The sequence below is a fragment of the Sorghum bicolor genome, chromosome 1 (genome assembly GCF_000003195.3).
Source record: "Sorghum bicolor cultivar BTx623 chromosome 1, Sorghum_bicolor_NCBIv3, whole genome shotgun sequence".
Taxonomy (NCBI): Eukaryota; Viridiplantae; Streptophyta; class Magnoliopsida; order Poales; family Poaceae; genus Sorghum; species Sorghum bicolor.
Genome location: NC_012870.2, coordinates 62,734,995 through 62,754,850, shown reverse-complemented (window position 1 = coordinate 62,754,850; position 19,856 = coordinate 62,734,995). Strand labels below are relative to the sequence as shown.

Here is a 19,856-nt window from a genome sequence, read left to right as displayed (position 1 = left end):
GGACAGAGGGACGTGCGCATGTGTTATTGGGCTGGGCCGTATTGACAAGGCTCATACGTAGCCCACGTATCCAATATTTGCGAAAATAATAAAAAATGCGAAAAAAATAAAAATCTACCCCCTCCAAAGTCATTCCAAGAATCTTGGAGAGTCAAACTTTTCTAAATTTGACAAATTTATATTATAAAATAACTATTATTATGGTACTAACTAAGTATCATTAGATTCTTTCTTAATTATATTTTCATAGTATACTCACTTTACGTTAGGAATCTTAGTATTTTTCTCTATAATTTTGATCAAACGTGAAAATATTTTGACTCTCCAAGATTCTTGGAATGACTTACAATTTGGGATGGAGGAAGTAGATACTTCTAGGATATGTATCCATGGTGTATTGGACATGTATCCGTATCGGATACGCAATACGCGGCTTCCTGCACGTATCCGTGTAACATAGCTTAAGATTGTAGTTGCTCATTTTTGCTGTGGCAATTCAGGACAGTACAAAATTTTGGTTGGCTCATTGGCTGAGAACCAAAAAGGCCCTTGTAAAGCAACTCAAATTCAACAGAAGGCTTCCACCTCAGATCTTTCACAAACTCCTCAGTCTTATATTACTATTAATGTACAACTAGATTAGCAAAATATCTACAAGACAACGGTTTCAAATGTCAAATCACCTTCTGCCATAGGAGTTTAGCACTTTAGCATGATGCATAAGGGCACTCACAGTGTAAGACTCTATCATAGAGTCCAAGACAATTAATTACATACTATTTATGGTATTTTGCTGATGTGGCAGCATATTTATTGAAGAAAGAGGTAGAAAAAATAAGACTCCAAGTCTTATTTAGACTCTAAGTCCACATTGTTCGAGGTAATAAATAACTTTAGACTCTATGATAGAGTCTGCATCGTGAGTGCCCTAAGAGTACTTGAGGTACTTCACTAGTCATTAATAATGTTGATGTCTATTATTATCATTACTGCCATTTTTATTCACTTCCAGTCTCCTGGGTATTAACAAGTTAAGGAAAGGAAGAATTGCAATAGGAATTCAAGCCTGTTACCCAGTCCGAAGGGATAAAGAAGGAAAAGAACTATGAGAAATTAAGAGCACTGTGAAATTCCTATGAAAAAACATGTGTCAACAACCCCTCAAGACTTTAATCATAAAAGGTAAAACAATGAGAAGGAAGGTGGGAGGCAAATTTATAGCTCTAGCATCGTTCAGCCAAGTCTGCACCCTAACGGCAACTTATAGACAAAATAAGTAGAACTTCACAATTTCACATCAAGTCTACCTCTCCCACAATGATCATTCATTTAAGTCTACGGGTGTCCAGAAGTCCCACAATGTTTTCAAATAGTCTAATCAACCCTAGTCGCCATGGAACCAATCACCCCGACTAATCACGACTAACAGTGACTAATCGTAGTGCATAATTGATCACCATGACACTGAAAAGTCCTACTAATCGTGACTAATCGCATAGTGCATAACTGATCGCCATGGCAATGAAAAGCTCGACTAATCGGACGACTTGATAACCTCCCAAGTGCAGTGTTGATTACTGTGGAAGTTCAGGATTAACTTTGAATCCAGTAACATTAGCTTTTTATTCACACTAATAGAAAAGAGTACAACGCCGACACCTCCTTTTTATACTACAGGCGGTTGTAGTTATCACGCGCCTGTGGTGTAAAAAGGGCGTGTCAGAACTACGAACCGTATGTGAAGATGCATTTTCACAGGCGGTTTCCTAACTGAACCGCTAGTAGAAATCATGCATTTCTACAGGCGGTTGTCCTAAGGAACCGCCACTAAAAATCATATTTCTACAGGCGGTTTTCCTAACAAAACCGCCTGTAGAAATCATGTATTTCTACAGGCGGTTCTCCTAAGAAACCGCCTGTAAAATCATATTTCTACAGGCGGTTTGTTAAGAAAGCCGCCTGTAGAAATAATTTGAAATTAAATTTTTTGAGTTTTTCAAATGACCTTGTTTGAAAAAACTGTCAACATGAAAGTTGTAGATCTCGAAAAGTTATGAAACTTTGTAGTTGATAATTTTTTCATTTGACATCATCTTGTCGTCGAAAACTACGTTTGACTTTCTTAAATTTGAAATTCAAATTTTGTAACTGACCTCAGATGGAAAAACTTCCAATATAAAAGTTGTAGATCTTAAAAAGTTATGAAACTTTGTAGTTGACAACTTTTCCATTGGAATCCGTTTAGGGCCTCAAATAATCAATATATGCTCGGTTTGTGATAATATGTGGGAAACTAAACTCTAATATAGACACAAGTGAGTGATAGGTGGAGTGGTAGAGGAGGCTACGCGCAAGGGCAAGGTCGCAAGTTCGAATCCCACCGGCGGGCGAATAGCCGATGGTCCTACCCTGTATTAAAATCTTTTTTTTTCCTATTTTTAAAAACCGATTGAAATGTTCCATTGAAATGTTCCATTTCTACTGGCCTCCAGCGCAGGCGGTGCTGAAAAACGCCAGTAGAAATGGGTTTTCAGCCGCCTGTACAGTATGCGTCTGTACTAATGTCAGTCTCACATAAAAGAGTGTCTTTAAGAGAGAAAGGAAAAAAAAACTACTGAGCTTTGATTAAAATTATCTTTTTCAAAAAGAAAGGTAAAAACGCTCTAATATAGCTGGATGTAGCTGCAACTAGTTTTCAAAAAGTTTTTCCTATAAAGGTTTTGTCTTTTTTTATTTAGTGAATCTTTGAAAAATCATAGTAAATCGTAGAAAAATCATAAAATAGAAAATATAACTTTATTAGACTCCACATAAGTAATATACACAATAAACATATAATATATGTATATTTTAGTCCAACAAAAAAAATATAAAAGTTGCAGCTATGAACTACTTCATTAATTACAAAAAGCATAGATCTAAAGCTACAACAAAAATATATACTAAAGCATACTATATTATATATGTACTATGTAGATATTCTCATGTAGTCATGTGGAGTATAACAAAATTATATTTTATATTTTATAATTTTTATGTAAATTTCTATGGTTTTCCACATATTTAGCCAAAATAAATAAAAAATAAAAAAACAAAATCTTTATATCAAAAACTTTGTACTAAAGCATACTATATTATATGTTCATTGTGCAGATCTACTTATGTGGAGTCTAACAAAATTGGATTTCTATTTTATGATTTTTTAATGATTTACTATGATTTTTTCAAAGATTCAGCCAAAATAATTAAAAAAGAAAAGACAAAACCACCGTCACTATAGCAAAACCATTATTCACTGTAGCAAAACCACCTTCAAAATCACTCCAGGAAGTTAAAATGCACAGTTTGAAAAGTTGAGTAAAGTGGTTTGCCTGATTTTGGAGTTAAGGAAGAGAAAACGGACTTTCATAAAAGTTGGGAAGGAAAAGTAGACGTTTTCCTTTATTTCGTCGATCTAATTTGATCAAAGACGTCCTATTCTTTTCGAAGCTTTGCTGTTCTATCCGCAGATGCCATTTTTATGTAAAAGATTTACGTAACGTTATATTAAATGATTATTTTTCATTTTGAAAGACACTATTGAAACATAGTGGTAAAAAAATGCCCATCATATAGTCCCAGACAAGCCTATTCGTTTTTTTCTAAAAAGATATGACTAAAAATATTGTTCACTAATTTGTTTGAGAGAAAAATGCTATTGTTTTCTAGTTGTATTTTTAGTTTTGTAATAGTTTATGTTTAGTACTTCATGTATGTGTCTAAACATTGGATATGCTACGTGTTAAAAAAACCAAGAGAAACCAGACAAAGCCTTAGGGGTTGTTTAGTTTCCTAAAAAATTTACAAAGTTTTTAAGATTTTGTATCGCATCAAATTTTACGGTATATATATGGAGCATTAAATATAGATAACAAAATAAGTAATTGTATAATTCGTCTATAATAGCCGATGGTCCTTCCCTGTATTAAAATCTTTTTTCCTATTTTTAAAAACCGATTTCCTATTTTCTGGAAAAACATTTCTACAGGCGGTTGGCATAACTGAACCGCCTGTAGAAATGCATTTCCACAGGTGGTTCTTAGTTACCGCCTGTAGAAATGTCCCATTTCTACTGGCCTCCAGCGCAGGCTGAAAAACGCCAGTAGAAATGGGTTTTCAGCCGTATGCGTTTGTACTAGTGTCAGTCTCACATAAAAGAGTGTCTTTAAGAGAGAAAGGAAAAAAAACTACTGAGCTTTGATTAAAATTATCTTTTTCAAAAAGAAAGGTAAAAACGCTCTAATATAGCTGGATGTAGCTGCAACTAGCTTTCCACCTAAAAACGTCACTGATATGGTAAGAAACGGGCTAATAAAGAAACATCCCTACTTATAACGCACGGTCGCATGTTAAGCTGCATTCATTTGGAACAACTAACATTTTGTCCGGAAGCTATTTCTGTTAACATTCATAGCTAAGACTATAAGTATGTTACCAAATCTTCCGCCACTGTCCATTGCAGCTCAGCTTCTACACTGAAATGAAACCAGATACTACTGCACAGAAGCTGATAAAATCAAATTTATTACCGACAATATCCAACCCAGAATGTGTTAAAGAATCTCTGGAACCACAATGCATTTTAACCATGAAACACTGAGTGAAAAGAAAATCAGCATGGACGTTATGCACAGGACGACCAAGCTACTTTCAAGGATGTATTCCTGCCTCCATAGATCGATCAGAAAGCTAGTCAGTCAGTTGAGCTAATGGAGCATAGGAGCAGCGGCAGGTTGTTGCAGCTGCCTGCGAAAGAACTGAACTGATGCCAACTGATGACAAGGTTAGGGATGGACCTATCGTGTGGGGCGCTGAACCTCAAAAAAAAAAACAATGGATGAGTTGATTAGCACTCCATTATGTAGCAAAGTAATCCGCTAGTACCACATAGGGACCAAAGAAGAGAAATTAAGGCTTGATTCCTGACACCTTCCCTCGCAGAAGTCAGCTAATTCCACCTGAGAAAGTTAGGGTTCCTTACCTATACACCAGAATTCAATCCCAGGTCAGCACTGCTCTCCACTCCACGCCAATCCAAGCCCTGGAGTACGACGAAGCCACCGACGACGAGGAGGAAGACCGCGAGGAAAAGAATTCCCTCCGCGTGGCCGGCGAGCTCCGACGGGGAGGAATAGGAGGCGGGTTCGGTGCCGCCTGCACGCGTTCGGGCGCGCAAGGCCGGGTGCCCGCCCGGGCGCAGGAGGCTCGGGAAGGCGAAGAGGCAGGCAGGTGTACGCGGGGAGGTAAGCCTCTCGTGCGTCCGGCCGCTTTTGGCGGGTTGGTCCGCCGGAAGAGGGGTCGGTCGCCGGCTGGCGAGCTCGTCGGAACAGCGGCGAGAGAGGACAGGCGGCGGAATGTGCTTTCGCTGATCCGCTCGCGCTAGAGATACAGAGCGCTAGACGGCTGGAGTAAAGTTGTTTGTCAGCTCAACCAGCTCGCGCTAGAGTGGGCCGGGCCCATGTTTGCTTCTCTCGGCCCGGCCGGCTAGGCACATCCCGGGCCACTAGGCACCAGCTGCTGGCTCTGCGAACGCATCCCGGGCCACTAGGCACCAGCTGCTGCCTGCTGGCTCTGCGAACGCATCCCGGGCCACTAGATTTGGCCCATTCGTCGATGTAATTTATTTCGGAAAAAAAATCTATTTTTCCTTCCTAACTTTACGAAATGCCGTTTTTCCTCCCCTCGACACCAAATTCTAACAAATCATCTCTCTCAACTTTTTAAACCGTGCATTTTATCTTCCTGAAGCGGTTTCGAAGGTGGTAAAGGAATAGTGGTTTTACTACACTGTGATTTTGTCTTTTTTTAATTATTTTGGCTGAATTTTTGAAAAATCATAGTAAATCACAAAAAAATCATAAAATGGAAAATACAATTTTTTTGGACTCCACATAAGTAGATCTACATAGTAAATATATAATATGGTATGCTTTAGTATAAAGTTTTTGCTATAAAGGTTTTGTCCTTTTTTTATTTGGTTGAATCTTTAAAAAATCATAGTAAATCGTAGAAAAATCATAAAATAGAAAATGTAATTTTCTTAGACTCCACATAAGTATATATACACAATAAACATATAATCTATGTATGTTTGAGTCCAACAAAAAATTTATAAAAGTTGCAGCTATGAATTATTTCAATTAATTACAGAAAAGCATAGATCTAAAGCTACAACAAAAAAAACATACTAAAGCATACTATATTATATATTTAGTATGTAGATATGCTCATGTGGAGTCTAATAAAATTATATTTTCTATTTTATGGTTTTTCTGTAATTTTCTATGATTTTTCAAATATTTAGCCAAATAAATAAAAAATAAAAAGACAAAATCTTTATAGCAAAAACTTTGTACTAAAGCATACTATATTATATGTTCATTGTACAGATCTACTTATGTGAAAACAAAATTGGATTTATATTTTATAATTTTTCTATGATTTACTATGATTTTTCAAAATTCAACCAAAATAATTAAAAAAACAAAACCACTGTCACTATAGCAAAACCATTATTTATTATAGCAAAACTGCCTTTAAAACCGCTTCAGAGAGTTAAAATACATAGTTTGAAAAAGTTGAGGAAAGTGGTTTGCCTGGTTTTGGAGTTGAGTAAGGGAAAACGGACTTTCATGAAAGTTGAGGAGGATAAGTAGATATTTTCCTTTATTTCATCGATCTAATTTGATCAAAGACGTCCTATTCTTATCGAAGTTTTGCTGTTCTATCCGCAAAGGATGCCATTTTTACGTAAAAGATTTGTGTAGCGTTATATTAAATGATTTTTTTTCATTTTGAAAGACACTATTGAAACATGAGTGGTAAAAAAATGCCCATCATATAGTCCCATGCAAGCCTATTCATTTATCTAAAAAGACATGACTGAAAATATTGTTCGCTAATTTGTTTGGGAGAAAAATGCTATTGAGTGATTGGTGATTCGGTAGCTCAAGTGAACAGAGCCTATATTTGTTATGGGCGGGTGTTTATTCGTAAGGAAAAATTAGGACAATCATTTAGAGAGTGTTTTGTTGGAGGTATTAAAGTTTAATAGGTATTGTAGCATTTTCGTTTTATTTGGCAATTAATTTCTATTCATGGACTAATTAAGCTTAAAAGATTCGTCTCGTAAATTATTTTCTAGTTATATTTTTAGCTTCATAAATAGTTTATATTTAATACTTCATGTATGTGTCTAAATATTCGATACGTTAGGTGTTACAAAAAAAAATAAGAGAAACCAGACAAAGCCTTAGGGGTTATTTAGTTCCCCAAAAAATTTACAAAGTTTTAAGATTTTGTATCACATAAATTTTTGCGGTATATATGAAGCATTAAATATAGATAACAAAATAGGTAATTGTATAATTCGTCTGTAATCTGAATCTTTTAAGCCTAGTTAATCCATTATTAGATAATAATTATAAAATATAAATGAAAGTGTTATATTAGTCAAAGTTAAAAAAAATAACCCACTAAGGCTGTGTTTAGTTGAGGAGGTGGAAAGTTTTTGAGTTCTTTAGCATTTTCATTTTTATTCGGTAATTATTGACTAATCATAAATTAACTAGATTTAAAAGATTCGTCTCGTAAATTACAGGTAAACTATATAATTAGTTATTTTATTTATATTTAATATTCTATATATATGCTGTAAAATTCGATGTGACGAAGAATCTTGAAAAGACCTAAACAGCCCCTTGGACGAGTTGAAATACAAATATAGGGCCTTTGGTACAACTCACAACAGCTTCATGAAGTGTTGTGAGCTGTTTTTTTTTTTTTGCCAAACACTTATTTCCAAAACAGCTTCATAGGTGAAGCTGTTTTTTTCCTCCTCTCACAAAGACATAAGTTGGATGAAGCTGGAAAAAAGTAGCTTATTGCAGCTTCTCCCTCATTTCTCTCTCAACTATGTATGAAATAGTCGATGAAGCTATTTTACCAAACACTTTTTCCAAAACAGCTCAGCTTCATGTAAAAAGTCGCTCATGAAACTATTTTTAAAAAACAGCTTTACTAGTGAAGTTGAGCGCAGTAGTACATTTTATTCCGTTGACAACTCGCAAGTAGTATGAGCAGTTATTTCTCTCAGCACACCAGCGCCACCGACCTGCTGGCTGCTTGTGGTTACGTACACCGTACACGTGCAGCGGCACACCGACTGCCACGTCGGCACGTGGACACGTCGTCACTTGGGGCCGGCGGCGGCAGCAGCAGCAGCGGCGGCCTCCGCCTCGGCCTCGGCCTTGACCTTGCTGCGGTCGGCTTGGACCCTGGCAGCGATCTCGGCGGCCTCGTGCTCGGCCGCCTCGAGCAGGAAGCTGCCGCCCTCGTCGTCGACGGCGACCTGGATGGGCTGGGAGCCGAGCCCGTCGGCGACGGCGAGCATGATGCGGCGCATCTCGTCGCGGAACTCGGCGCGGTCGACGGCGCCGCTGCCGTCGGCGTCGAACTGCTCGAAGACGGCGTCGTAGAGCGCGGCGACCTCGCCGGGGAGCGGAGCCGGGTCCGCGGACCCGAAGCCGGCGCCGTCGAGGAGGCGGAACGACTCGAGCGCGCGGCGGAGCTCGGCGCGGGACAGCACGCCGTCGCCGTTGGCGTCGAGCGCCGCGAAGCGCGCGTCGACGCTGCGCGCGAACGCCGGCTCGTCCGCCACGAACCCGCGCACCGTCGAGCCGTCCAGGACCACCACGCTCATGGTGTGGCTGCTGCTGCTGGTCACTCGATCGTACGTCGCTTTGCTTGCTTGATCTAGTAGCTCTTCGATCTCTTCCTCCTCCTGCTGGGCGGCGGCGGTGGCTAGCTAGAGCTGGAGACGGGAGAGCTGCCTTGGTTTGGTGATTGTTCGCTCCTCTTAAATTTGATGATTAATGGTGGCTCGCTGCTCACTTTTTTTTGCTTTCCTGGTTCGGGGCTTTGGGTGATGTTTATCCTCCAGCGTTGGCCCCCGCCGCAAGTAGCTCGTCGCGTGCTGTGATATTTTTGGGTCCGGGTGTGGCCGGTGATCACTCGTCTCATCCCACGTGCGCCCCTTGATGTTGTTGTCGGATTTTCCAAATGGGCTCAGTTGACTTCTCTATATTAAGTAGTGGTTTTTTAACGCTGCTCAAAAAGAAGAAGAAAAAAAGTAGTGGTTTTTGGCCTTGTTGAGTTCAAAAAATTTTTCAGATTCTAATCTTTAGACGCATGCATAAAGTATTAAATATAGACGAAAATAACAATTAATTGCACAGTTTGGTCAGAATTGACGAGACGAATCTTTTAAACCTAGTTAGTTTATGATTAAATAATATTTATCAAATACAAACGAAAATGTTACACCGTCGATTTTCTAAAATTTTTTGGAACTAAACAAGTCCTTTGTCCCGCTAATACTGTAATAAGCCAGTCCACACCGTGTGCTAGCGAGTAGCAACCACTAGTAGCATGGTAAACAGACGTACGTACGAGGGCTCTGGTTTGGTGCCAACCAGCGGTTTTATCTTGGGACATTTGCGATGAGAGCCTGCTTTGTTATCATTGTTAACAACACGAACCTCGCTTTTGTCATGGCGACCGCCCCTTGTATTGGAAGGAATCTGCCCGGTCTCACGGTTTTGGTGCTCCACGGTCGACAGTGACACTTGAGACGAGTGAGCAATCGACGCGGACCCAGCTCTCAGAGACTTGAGAATCAAGTATATATTATACTATAGATAAGTCAATTTGTAGGGACTCCACACTGATGATTTTATTAAAGGCATGTTAGGATCCTCTTCTCTTAACTTTATCTCTAAATTGTACAATTTAGAGCATATCACCGAACTTTTCAGATCTAAAGCTCTAGTATGAGATGGGCAGGTAAGGAAAAGAAAAATCTAGAGCTAACTATCTCAAATTTTGGGCACTGCACCCTCCTCAGCTCCGGTATATACACCCCTCCAAGCTCAATAAATGCACTCCTAGTATAGAAATATCATCGTTTCTATAGGCATTATTTATAGGGCTATCTAAGCATTTTGATGATGTAGCACGGTAGTTATCAGAGAGAGAGCAAAATCATAGAAACTGAGTCTAAGTTAAAACCATATCTACAAGAGATCCAATACATGAAGTGATAGGAGAGGATGAATGTGATTGGACAAAAAATTATGTTGTAGAAAATGTCTATTAGGATCACAGTTTCTATATGTAGTGCCTATAAAAATTAATAGATATACAAACTACATATAGTTTTTAGTATTAGGATTGCCCTAACAGCAAGTCGATGGCCAGTCCATGGGTGCAATTAATGCCTTCACCCAAATGTCAGTCAGCCAAAAATCTATCCGCCTCCCCGCATAGTTTTTAGCACCGGACCGGAAATCAAACCGGCGAGGCCGTCGGTTCAATAGTTCAATGGTCCAACCGTTAGGAACCGGTTGAACCGCCGGTTCGATTGTTTTGAACCGGACAAATCGAACCGGCCACAAAATAATTGAACCGGTATATATATACAAGTGCTATTCTACATCCTAGGTGTAGAATACTATTCTACACCAAACTGTTATACTGAGCAGAATTCAGTATCATTGAGTATTTGTGTTTCAGTATTGTTCAGTATTTCGTGGTCCTAGGTGTAGTGTTGGATGATACTGAACGATGTTCAGTACTGCTTAGTATTATTTTCAGGTTAGTTTTGACTTGCGGCGTAGAATAATATTCTACACCTAGGGTGTAGAATAGCGCTACCATATATATATATATAATGCAACGACATGTTCTTAATATATTATAAACACAAAGTGAGTAGTGAAGAATATCGATATTGATAACATAGCTTTCAGCTTAACACATAGTTCATAATTTCATATTCATAGTTCATAAAAACAGTCACGGGCTCATGGCTAGCAAGGCAGCAACACAACCTCACAGGTTCTTTAATAAAAAAATAACAACATGCATGATGCCGTGATAAACTGGTAACAAAGTTCCAAACAAGTTCATGCTAAAAAGACAATCACGAACACAAACAACAGACATTTCCCTCCCCAAGCCGCCCAGCGCCAAAAGAAGCCCTAAAGATGCAATTTCCATGAATACCCCTGAGTAGACCATGTCGTTCTGAACATCCGGAGGGGTAACTTTGAAAAAACTCAAAACATCACCGGTTCGCATAAAACCGGCCGGTTCAACCGGTTTTCACCGGTTCGATTGCATTCCGATCCTCTAAGGTGAACCGGACCGGTGAAAGCTCCGGTTCGGTATTTTATCGGTCGAACCGCCGGTCCGGTCCGGTTCGAATAACTAGGCCTCCCCGTCGACCCGTGGAGTGTCCGGTCCGAATCCGTCCGTAGCCCCCGTCGAGCGTCCGGTCCGAGTACGTCCGTAGTGGAAGAAAAAAACAAAATAGAAATATTTCTAGGATTATTCTCAATATAAAATCTCCTATACATATCAAAACACATTAAGAATAAGAAAAGTACAGAGGTCTAAGTGCAAAGTGTTTGTTCTATTAATTTACCTTTTTTATTCTTTAAATCGGTTCAAAATTGATAAATACTAGAAAAATATAAAAATTATAAAATAAATTTTGTTCAGCTCCACATATGTAGATCAATGCAGTAAATAAAAAATATCACAAATTTTAGTACATATTTTTGCTGAAGATGCTTGCCTATGCTTTTTAGTGTAAAATTGATCGGTTGAAAATTGATAAATGCGTAGTAATTCATAGAAAAATCTAAAAATTACAAAACAAATTTTGTTCAGCTCCACATATGTAGATCCATGCAGTAAACAAAAAATATCACAAAATTTAGTATATTTTTTTTTGGAGATGCTTGCCTATGCTTTTTAGTATAAAATTAAAATTGTAGTTATCTGCTCCAATTATTATGAAATTTTATGGTAGCCTGTTTAATGTGATGCTTGGTTTATGGTAAAAGTTTTAGCACCATTCCTGCATATCTCACTGATTTACTAATTTATCTAAATTTATGCTTAAGGATGCTTTCACTACCTTTGCACAATGTGTTGTTATGTTATATGGACACTTCATAAGCCAATATTTTCATAATCTACATACATTTAACTGATATATCATATTTTATAGGAATCCCAATCTAAATAAAAAACAAAGCTAGCAACAAACTTCTCATGTTTTAATATAATACTAAGGTATATTAAGAGATAATATTAGAGTAAAATAAGGTTTGACTAATTTCTATCTTTATTATTAAATAAATAAGTCTCTGAATTATATATTATTGTAAATGTTAACTATCTAATATCATAGATGTCATGATTATCAATAAAATAAATTATAGAATTTAAATTTTATAAAAAAGAAAAATATAAATAGATATATAATATGTATTTAATGTTTTTCTCCAGTTGCAAAATACGAACATATTTAACATATTTGCTAGTACATATAAATGTCTACTCTATAACTACGTAGGACGTATTTAGGATCACAGTTTGGTCATCACGCAGTGCGGTCCATCCTACGGCACAGAAAACACAAGCCTTGTGCGGTGAAAATAATTGTCGATACTACCACGTAAGGTCAAACGGGATTTTCTCGATTCTTTGTGGCAAGACGACAACAAATCGGATTTTAATCGGAAAAAGACATGCCCATAATATGATTTTCTTGCATAAAAGAATACTGACCAAGAGGGACGTGTGTCAATTAAACAATAGTGTTTGTCAAAGTAGCGCCTAACCGGAAATTATCAAAATTCACGAAAATTTAACAAAATTTCACCAAATTTTTTTAAAACTGCGGTAGCGAGTGAGGGACGTGATACTGATTGACACACGACTTGTGTTCGTTACAAGCGCAGAGACTAGAGAGGAGTGATACCGGAGCACCGCACTAACCGCTCGGCCGTTGGTTCTCCACTGACGAAGTGTGGTGAGCTGGTGGCGTGCCACCGGAACCAGGCGGGGCCAACCTCACTAAGCGCAGCCGCTAATCACTCACCACGGGTCCTCTTCCTCTCCCTCCCGCAGTCCCGCTCTCCAGTCTCCACCGCCACCACCGACGCCGGAATGAAGGCCGTGCCAGCCGACAGCGCCGCGTCCCCGGCGCCGGCGACCAAGATCAACATGCCCGCGGCTTCCGCGGCCGGCGGCGCGGAGGCGGCGCTCCTCGGGAAGGGCCGGTACAAGGTGTGGGCCTTGGCCGCCATCGCGCTCCTCGCGCTCTGGTCCATGTCCGCCGCCTCCGTCTCGCTCCGCTGGTCCTCCTCGGGCGACCTCGCATCCGTCTACGGCGACCTGGACGTCCCGCTCGCCGACGACCTCGATTCCCTCGTACGCACGCACGCACGCTCCCTGGTTCCTTCTACCTTTGCCTGCCCGCTGATTTCTTCTGTCTGATTTATTACATACTACTACTGCGTAAATGTGTGCCAGCAACTATTTTTGTGACGGGTTTAATCTCCTATTGGCTCGGGTTTGCGTTAAAATGAGGGAGGAGATCGTTCCTTTCGTGCTCCCTCAGGGATTACCCAACAGATATGGGTGCGAAGGTTGGGTGAAACTGAAACTGAACAGTTGGTTTAGCCTGCAACTGCAAGTAGTCCTGCCAAGTTCAGGTAGTTTCAGAACAATTGGTTTTACTAGTGAGTTTGCTTATTAGGCTATCCATGAGAAACACAGGCAAAACGATATACTCCAATCCGTTACTCCTCTGTTCAAGAATGTTGCTATTTTGCCAACTTTATCTTCAGAATAACAGGAGAGATTCAGTCAGGGTTTCAAAAATCTCTCTGTGAACCAGACTGTTACCAATTCCCCCTGTGGGTAGTGGAAGCACAAATGTTGTTATGCGAGCAATACTGAGGCTAACATATTCAGATTCGTATTTGGTCTGAATTAATTCAACAAGCCTGCCTGCAGAGTACCCCTTACTGAGTGGCAGTCAGGTGTCCAGATTTAACATCAAGATCACATTGTTTGAACTTGTTTAGTAGTCAACCTTGGCATGCCACAAATTTTAGGGTCCATTCTATAAAGCTGCAGGTGCTTTAGCAGGTTTTCCTCCTGGGTGTGACAATTTTTTGTATAGATCAGGCATGTGGATTAGTCTTTGTATGTTTTATATGTATCTTAGAAATAAAAAAAAAGTCATTGCTTTATATAATATTCTGTTACCAAGTCCACTAGTCCAGTACCTCATTTCAAAATTGTTAAAATGGTTGATTACCTGATTCACTATTGTCTTGTCTAGCATAAATCATGAAAGGTATAGTTCAGTGCTGTATTTCTGTGTGTGGATACTTATGCTTGTCCTACAATATGACCAGGAGATGGAGGAGAGGGAGAAATTAGTGGGGCGAATGTGGGACATGTACACACGGACCAGTGATGAGGTACGGCTTCCACGGTTCTGGCAGGAGGCGTTTGAGGCTGCATACGAGGAACTTGCTGGCGATGATGTGCAGGTGCGTGATGCAGCTATCTCTGAGATTGCCCGAATGTCAGCCCACAAACTTGAACTCGAGCAGACACTGAATGAGAATGAGGTATGCCCAAAAACTGTATCTCACCTTAATTACCTCCAAATGCCTTACGTTTCAAGTAATTCACTATTCATTGTGCGGTTTCCCTTATTTTGTGAGAGTGACACTTCTTTTCCATGTCAACTCATTCCACTTCAAACCAAATACTGTTATGAATGCAATCCATGCATCTGTATCCCATTTTCGAGCAATGGCAATGGTCCAAATTCTGATATGACACCTGACAACATAAGTAGTGGTTTATATTTTCATCAGAGATGCTATTTGGTTTCAGCTAATGGACTGGTAGAACCATCATGAATGTAATGACTGATGTGACTGATGACTTAAAACATAGAATTCACAATCTTCCTAAAACAACTCCTTGTTGAAATGGCGGTGCAGATTATGAGTTGTAATGCAGTGCAAGTTTCTGCTTACCTGCAAATTGCTTCTCTTCTTTAATGTGAAACATTTTGGTACATCACCATCAGCATTTTTGGTGAAACTGATAGTGATATTGTGAATTGTTCAGTTTGCACATTGTCTTGTACCCATGCTCTGTTTGGTATAGTTTCATAAACAAGCCATCTATCTTTGACCAGCCTACCTGATCAAGTATCTAAGTACAGAATATATATGACATACCAGATGCCCAATCTACATAAGAACGTGGATAGTTTGCACTGACACTAGGCCCCTAACTGATCTGGTTTATTCTTGAGACTCAACAACTGGGCAGTAAACATATTGCTCAGAAACATTAAAAACTGGCTATGCACAATAATAAGGGTTATCAGCACAGTTTTCTTATTTCCAGTCACCTTGTGCAGGAAGAGAATGCCGTGAGCAACAGAGGTGGCAGGTCAAAGGCGAATTAGTAGTTCCACAAATATCTGTGGCCTGAGGACCTGAAGATTGCTTGGCTGAAAAGCCATGGCTGAAAGTATTTTGATGAAATTATTACTAAACTGGTTGTTCACTGGATCTGTACCAGGTAGATCAACAAGGTGCATTTATGGCACTGTGTAACACTACTATGAAGTTGCACTACAATTTAGTGAGAGCAATGCGTATGGATCCATACTAGGAAATCCGAATTGAATGTCATTACACTGACCATCACTAATCTGATGATCATGTCGCATCAGGAGACTCGAACCGGACTGCTATGATGTGACCATGGTCCCAGTAATGTTCAAGATGCTATTGTATTCGTCTCTGCTAAGATCCGATTTTTTTTTTGGTTTTGCTATTGTAGTATTTTCGTTTTTATTTGGTAATTAGTGTCTAATCATAAACTAACTAGACTCAAAAATTCATCTCGCGATTTACAGACAAACTGTGTAATTAGTTATTTTTTATCTATATTTAATATTTAATGCATGTGTCACAAGATTCGATGTGATAGGGAATTTTGAAAAGTTTTTTGTATTTTGGAGTGAACTAAACAAGGCCTAAATACAACTTAGCTCGACTTCAGAAGTCATATCTCATAGCTCAACTGATAAACCTTTTACAGTAACTGTGAAAAGAAAAATGCTAAGCAGGCGAATTCCAAGGAGGGCGTGGCAGAGGCGCGTCGAGAGTTGCTGGAGATTTGCTCGCACTATTGAGGACGCCCTAGCCCCTAACCTTGGCTCGAGATGATCTACCTCAAAGGATAAGTTTTCAGGCAGCCACTTAACTCCCAAAAAATGAGAACCCAAGAAGTAATGAAATTTGTCACGAATCACGAATGTGTATATACCGTTGTAGTGCTATAGTATATATCAGCTAAAAAGAGTCTGCTACAATATATCCGATCCCTCGTGCAAGAGCCACCCGAATGGCCGTATGTACGTGTCTCTCATCGGATCAGGTGTCCCATATCATGACGACGGCGATGACAGCCACGCCGAGCACGACGGCGAGCCACCTCCCGACGGGCGTGTCGACGGCGACAGGCCTCCGGGGCTTGTACCCTTTGGAGAGGAGGTGGCTGATGGAGACGTAGACGAAGACGCCCGTGGCGAGGCCCATGGAGACGGCGAAGATCCAGTCGGCCACCCGGCCCTGCGTGGTGGCGTCGATGACGATGCCGATGCCGACGCCGATGGGGCTGGAGATGGCGAACGCGAAGGCGTAGGCGAAGCAGGAGAGGAGGGGCCGGTTGGGGAGCATCCGGAGCAGCGCGATGCCCATGGCGATGGCCGCGAAGATCTTGTGCAGGCTGATGGTCCACAGCGCCTTCCATGCGTCAGCCTTGGTCTCTGCAGGTTCAGTAATTAGTTTCGTGATGATGAGGTCAGAGAGTGAGTTACTAGCACTTAGCAATGCCCTGCAACTGTTAAGCTCAACCAAGAATTGGAGACGTTATGCTTATGAGAAACTCAGAATTGTGCACAGATTTTCAACCAATCTCTCCACGTCTCCGTTTAACTTGATTACAATATGGAAGAGCACTTGAAATGCCTTCAGAATTAATTCAGACGAAATGGTGAGCGTCCGGATGGACATTTAAACCTAAGATCAGAACAAGTAAAAGTATGCATGACAACGACTGAACTGAAACATCACGCGGACAAATACCAGGAAAGGTCAGCAAAGACGGTTGGTTTGGAAGAACGATCTGTATTGCTCTGGCTGTGCTGAATCTGTAGGCTCCTTTCGCTCTGACCGAACAGCGAGACACTAGCGCAAATTTGACAAAAGAGCAAGGACACATTCCACTTGGTGTTAGTCACAACAAAACCATCACATCTATCACTAGAATCAGGCTAAGAAGTAACGTAACCGGTGTTCAGTTGAGACTTCAGATTGAGTCCATCCTTCCTTGCAGGTATCTATGTCATACGTCGCATCTCATTTATACCTAAAGTTGGGCATCTAATCATCTGCTCAGTCAGACTAAACTAGTCCGTGACATGACGGTGACGTCTGCTGATAGTCCCGGAATACAAGTAAAGAAATTTCAAGGCATCATCTGCAAGTTGGAAGGGAACAAAGCATCCGTATATCCCCTATCTCTGTCTGGCTTAGCCTTACCGGCGACCCCGATGGCGATGCCCTCGAAGACGGAGTGGAAGCAGAGGGCGACTATGAGCAGCACGCTGTCACCGAGGGTGCTGGCGTTGCGCAGCATGGACGCGGCCGAGTGATCAGATCCATGCGTCTCCTGCACGCGAAGAACACAAAATCAAATGGTGACAAAGGTCACAAGATTCTGTACACTAAGTGACGACTGTAAGATACTATATTACTAGTGCTGTTCTTTTTTACTCTCGTTTCTTGGGAGTGGACTGTATTATATATTGTTGTTGCAAGAGCACGCAGGTATTGTCATGGTCAAATAATGAATTCAGCAACTGAAGCAGCTTGTAGTAACTTACAGGTGGTGTGGGATCAGAGATTGTGCCATTTGTGGCTCCCATCTTGCCCTCCTCCAGCCCTATTGAAAGTGTCAAAGTGAGAAAAATGAATTATAGAAGTCTAAGCGTCCTAAAATTTCAATACAGAGAAAATATGGCAAATTTAAAAAAATACAGTAGTGTAGAGAGGGACAGACAGGCTTCCCCTGAAGACTGACTATTCAGACTTGAGCATAGATTGATTCCACGCAGAGGTGAACTGGATAACTAACTCTCAGTTCGTCACAACAGTTGAGATTTCTGTTTCGATCCCACTACTCTAACTATATGATCCACTAATCAATCTCGCTACTACATGTTGATTGTATGAAGGAAAATAAAACTCTCAAGGATAGGATTGCTGCAAACTGTGTAAACCTGAACTTGCAATCTTCCTAGCTTGTACGTGATCTTACAACGTGAAAGCAGACAAAAACAAGAGTAAGAGCTCAACCATTTCCATTTTTCAATTAGCATTAGCAATTGATTTAGGTTAGGTAGTGGTCCAGTACTACAGTACACAAAGCATAGCAATGAATGAAAAGAGTAAATTTATCCCAAGAGGGCCAAGAGGCAAGAACCCCAAGTCCCCACCACCACCGATCTGAATTTGCAGCCTGTGCTAGGTGCACCCACCCGGCAACAGGAAAAGTGGCGAGCGCAGTAGTACACAGCTGTCAGAAACCAGGACAGAACGAACAGGAGTCGTACTACAAGGCACAAGCTGAGAGGTGACACGTGACTCTCGTTAACTGACCTGCAGCAGCGGAGCCGGAAGAACTGCCGGCGGTGCGGCTCCGTGAGACGACGTAGGAGATGGCGACGTCGGCGAACATGGTGACGACGTAGCCGGCGCAGGCGAGCATGAACGCCCAGGGGTAGCCGCTGTCGGGGAGCAGGTCCCCGAACGTCTCGTCGGCGTCGCTGAGGAAGTGCATGAGCGCGGTGCCGAGGAAGACGCCGCCCGCGAACTGCGTGCCCAGCGCGAGGAACGCCTCGTTCCAGCGGAGGAAGTAGGGGGACACCCCGCCCAGCAGCGTCCCCGCGAACACCACCGCCAGGCACCACAGCTTCGCCTCCACCAGCCCCCGCGCCCGCAGGTCCGGCCTGGGGGCGTCGGCGTCGGCGTCGTCGGAGTCCCCGTCCCCGTCCCCGCCTCCTCCGCCGTGCGCCCACGCGGCGGCCGCGAGGGAGAGGCAGAGGAGGAGGAGGAGGTGGAGGTGGTAGTGGGCGTTGGTGGCGCGGGCCATGGCGCGCGACCGCGAGCGAGCGAGGAGGCCTGTGCACTCGGCCGGGCCCGGGAAATGGTAGGCGGACGCGGGGTGGAATTGGGTTTATTTGGTACGAGGCGAGGCGGGTGCGGCCGGAGCCCGGAGAGCTTGGAGAAGGCTGACGTGTGGGGCCGCGGTACTTTTGTTTTGTACTACGGCGGGAGGTATCCTCGGAGTTGGGTTTTTCTTTACTGGAGCGTTGGCACTGGTTGGACACTGACAAGGTGGGGTAGAGTTCTGTGGGCAGCCACGGCCAGACATGGGGTGGCAGCGGAAGCAGGTGAGCGTGCGGTGGTGGTGGTGGTGGTGGTAGTAGTACAAGTGTACCGGCGGCCACGGGGGGGGGGGGAGGCGGGAGAAAACGGCAGGTACGATCGCAGGCAAGGTCACGGCTGTCGTACTACTACTCGTAAATCGTAATGGGGACAGGATTTGGAAAGTCCGTCCCGTTCCGTTCCGTTGCGTCCGCGTCTGGTGCCTCTTCTCTCTGCCGCTCTGCCTGCCTTGTTGGGCCGGCCTCTGCCCTTCTATTTTCTCCTGCTCCAGCTGTGGTGTGGACACGAGTGAGAATGACAAAAAAATATTATGAGCAAACATATAATATGATATAGTACGTACTTTTTTTTTCTATGGCGACATTGCCCATAAGGCCTTGTTTAGTTCCATCCCGAAAATATTTCGGA

The 19,856-nt window shown here is 41.9% G+C and overlaps 3 protein-coding genes and 1 long non-coding RNA gene across 4 annotated transcripts; 1 reads left to right on the top strand and 3 right to left on the bottom strand.

Moving 5' to 3' along the window:
• On the bottom strand, window positions 4,453-5,416 carry LOC110431792. The gene is made up of 2 exons (XR_002449251.1): window positions 5,021-5,416; window positions 4,453-4,856 (listed from the first exon to the last, which is right to left on the bottom strand). It is a non-coding gene; the product is annotated as an uncharacterized LOC110431792 (long non-coding RNA).
• On the bottom strand, window positions 7,999-9,007 carry LOC8077055 (probable calcium-binding protein CML20). Its single transcript, XM_002465095.2, has one exon. The coding sequence runs from the start codon at window positions 8,738-8,740 to the stop codon at window positions 8,231-8,233; it is 510 nt and encodes a 169-aa protein (XP_002465140.1). The 5' UTR covers window positions 8,741-9,007; the 3' UTR covers window positions 7,999-8,230.
• LOC8077054 lies at window positions 12,947-15,757 on the top strand. The gene is made up of 3 exons (XM_002467655.2): window positions 12,947-13,323; window positions 14,319-14,537; window positions 15,347-15,757. Exons 1-3 carry the CDS (start codon window positions 13,060-13,062, stop codon window positions 15,392-15,394), a joined length of 531 nt encoding a protein of 176 aa, XP_002467700.1. The 5' UTR covers window positions 12,947-13,059; the 3' UTR covers window positions 15,395-15,757.
• LOC110431959 (zinc transporter 2-like) lies at window positions 16,212-19,224 on the bottom strand. The gene is made up of 4 exons (XM_021451825.1): window positions 18,660-19,224; window positions 17,885-17,943; window positions 17,541-17,670; window positions 16,212-16,765 (listed from the first exon to the last, which is right to left on the bottom strand). The coding sequence occupies exons 1-4, from the start codon at window positions 19,150-19,152 to the stop codon at window positions 16,371-16,373; spliced, it is 1,077 nt and encodes a 358-aa protein (XP_021307500.1). The 5' UTR covers window positions 19,153-19,224; the 3' UTR covers window positions 16,212-16,370.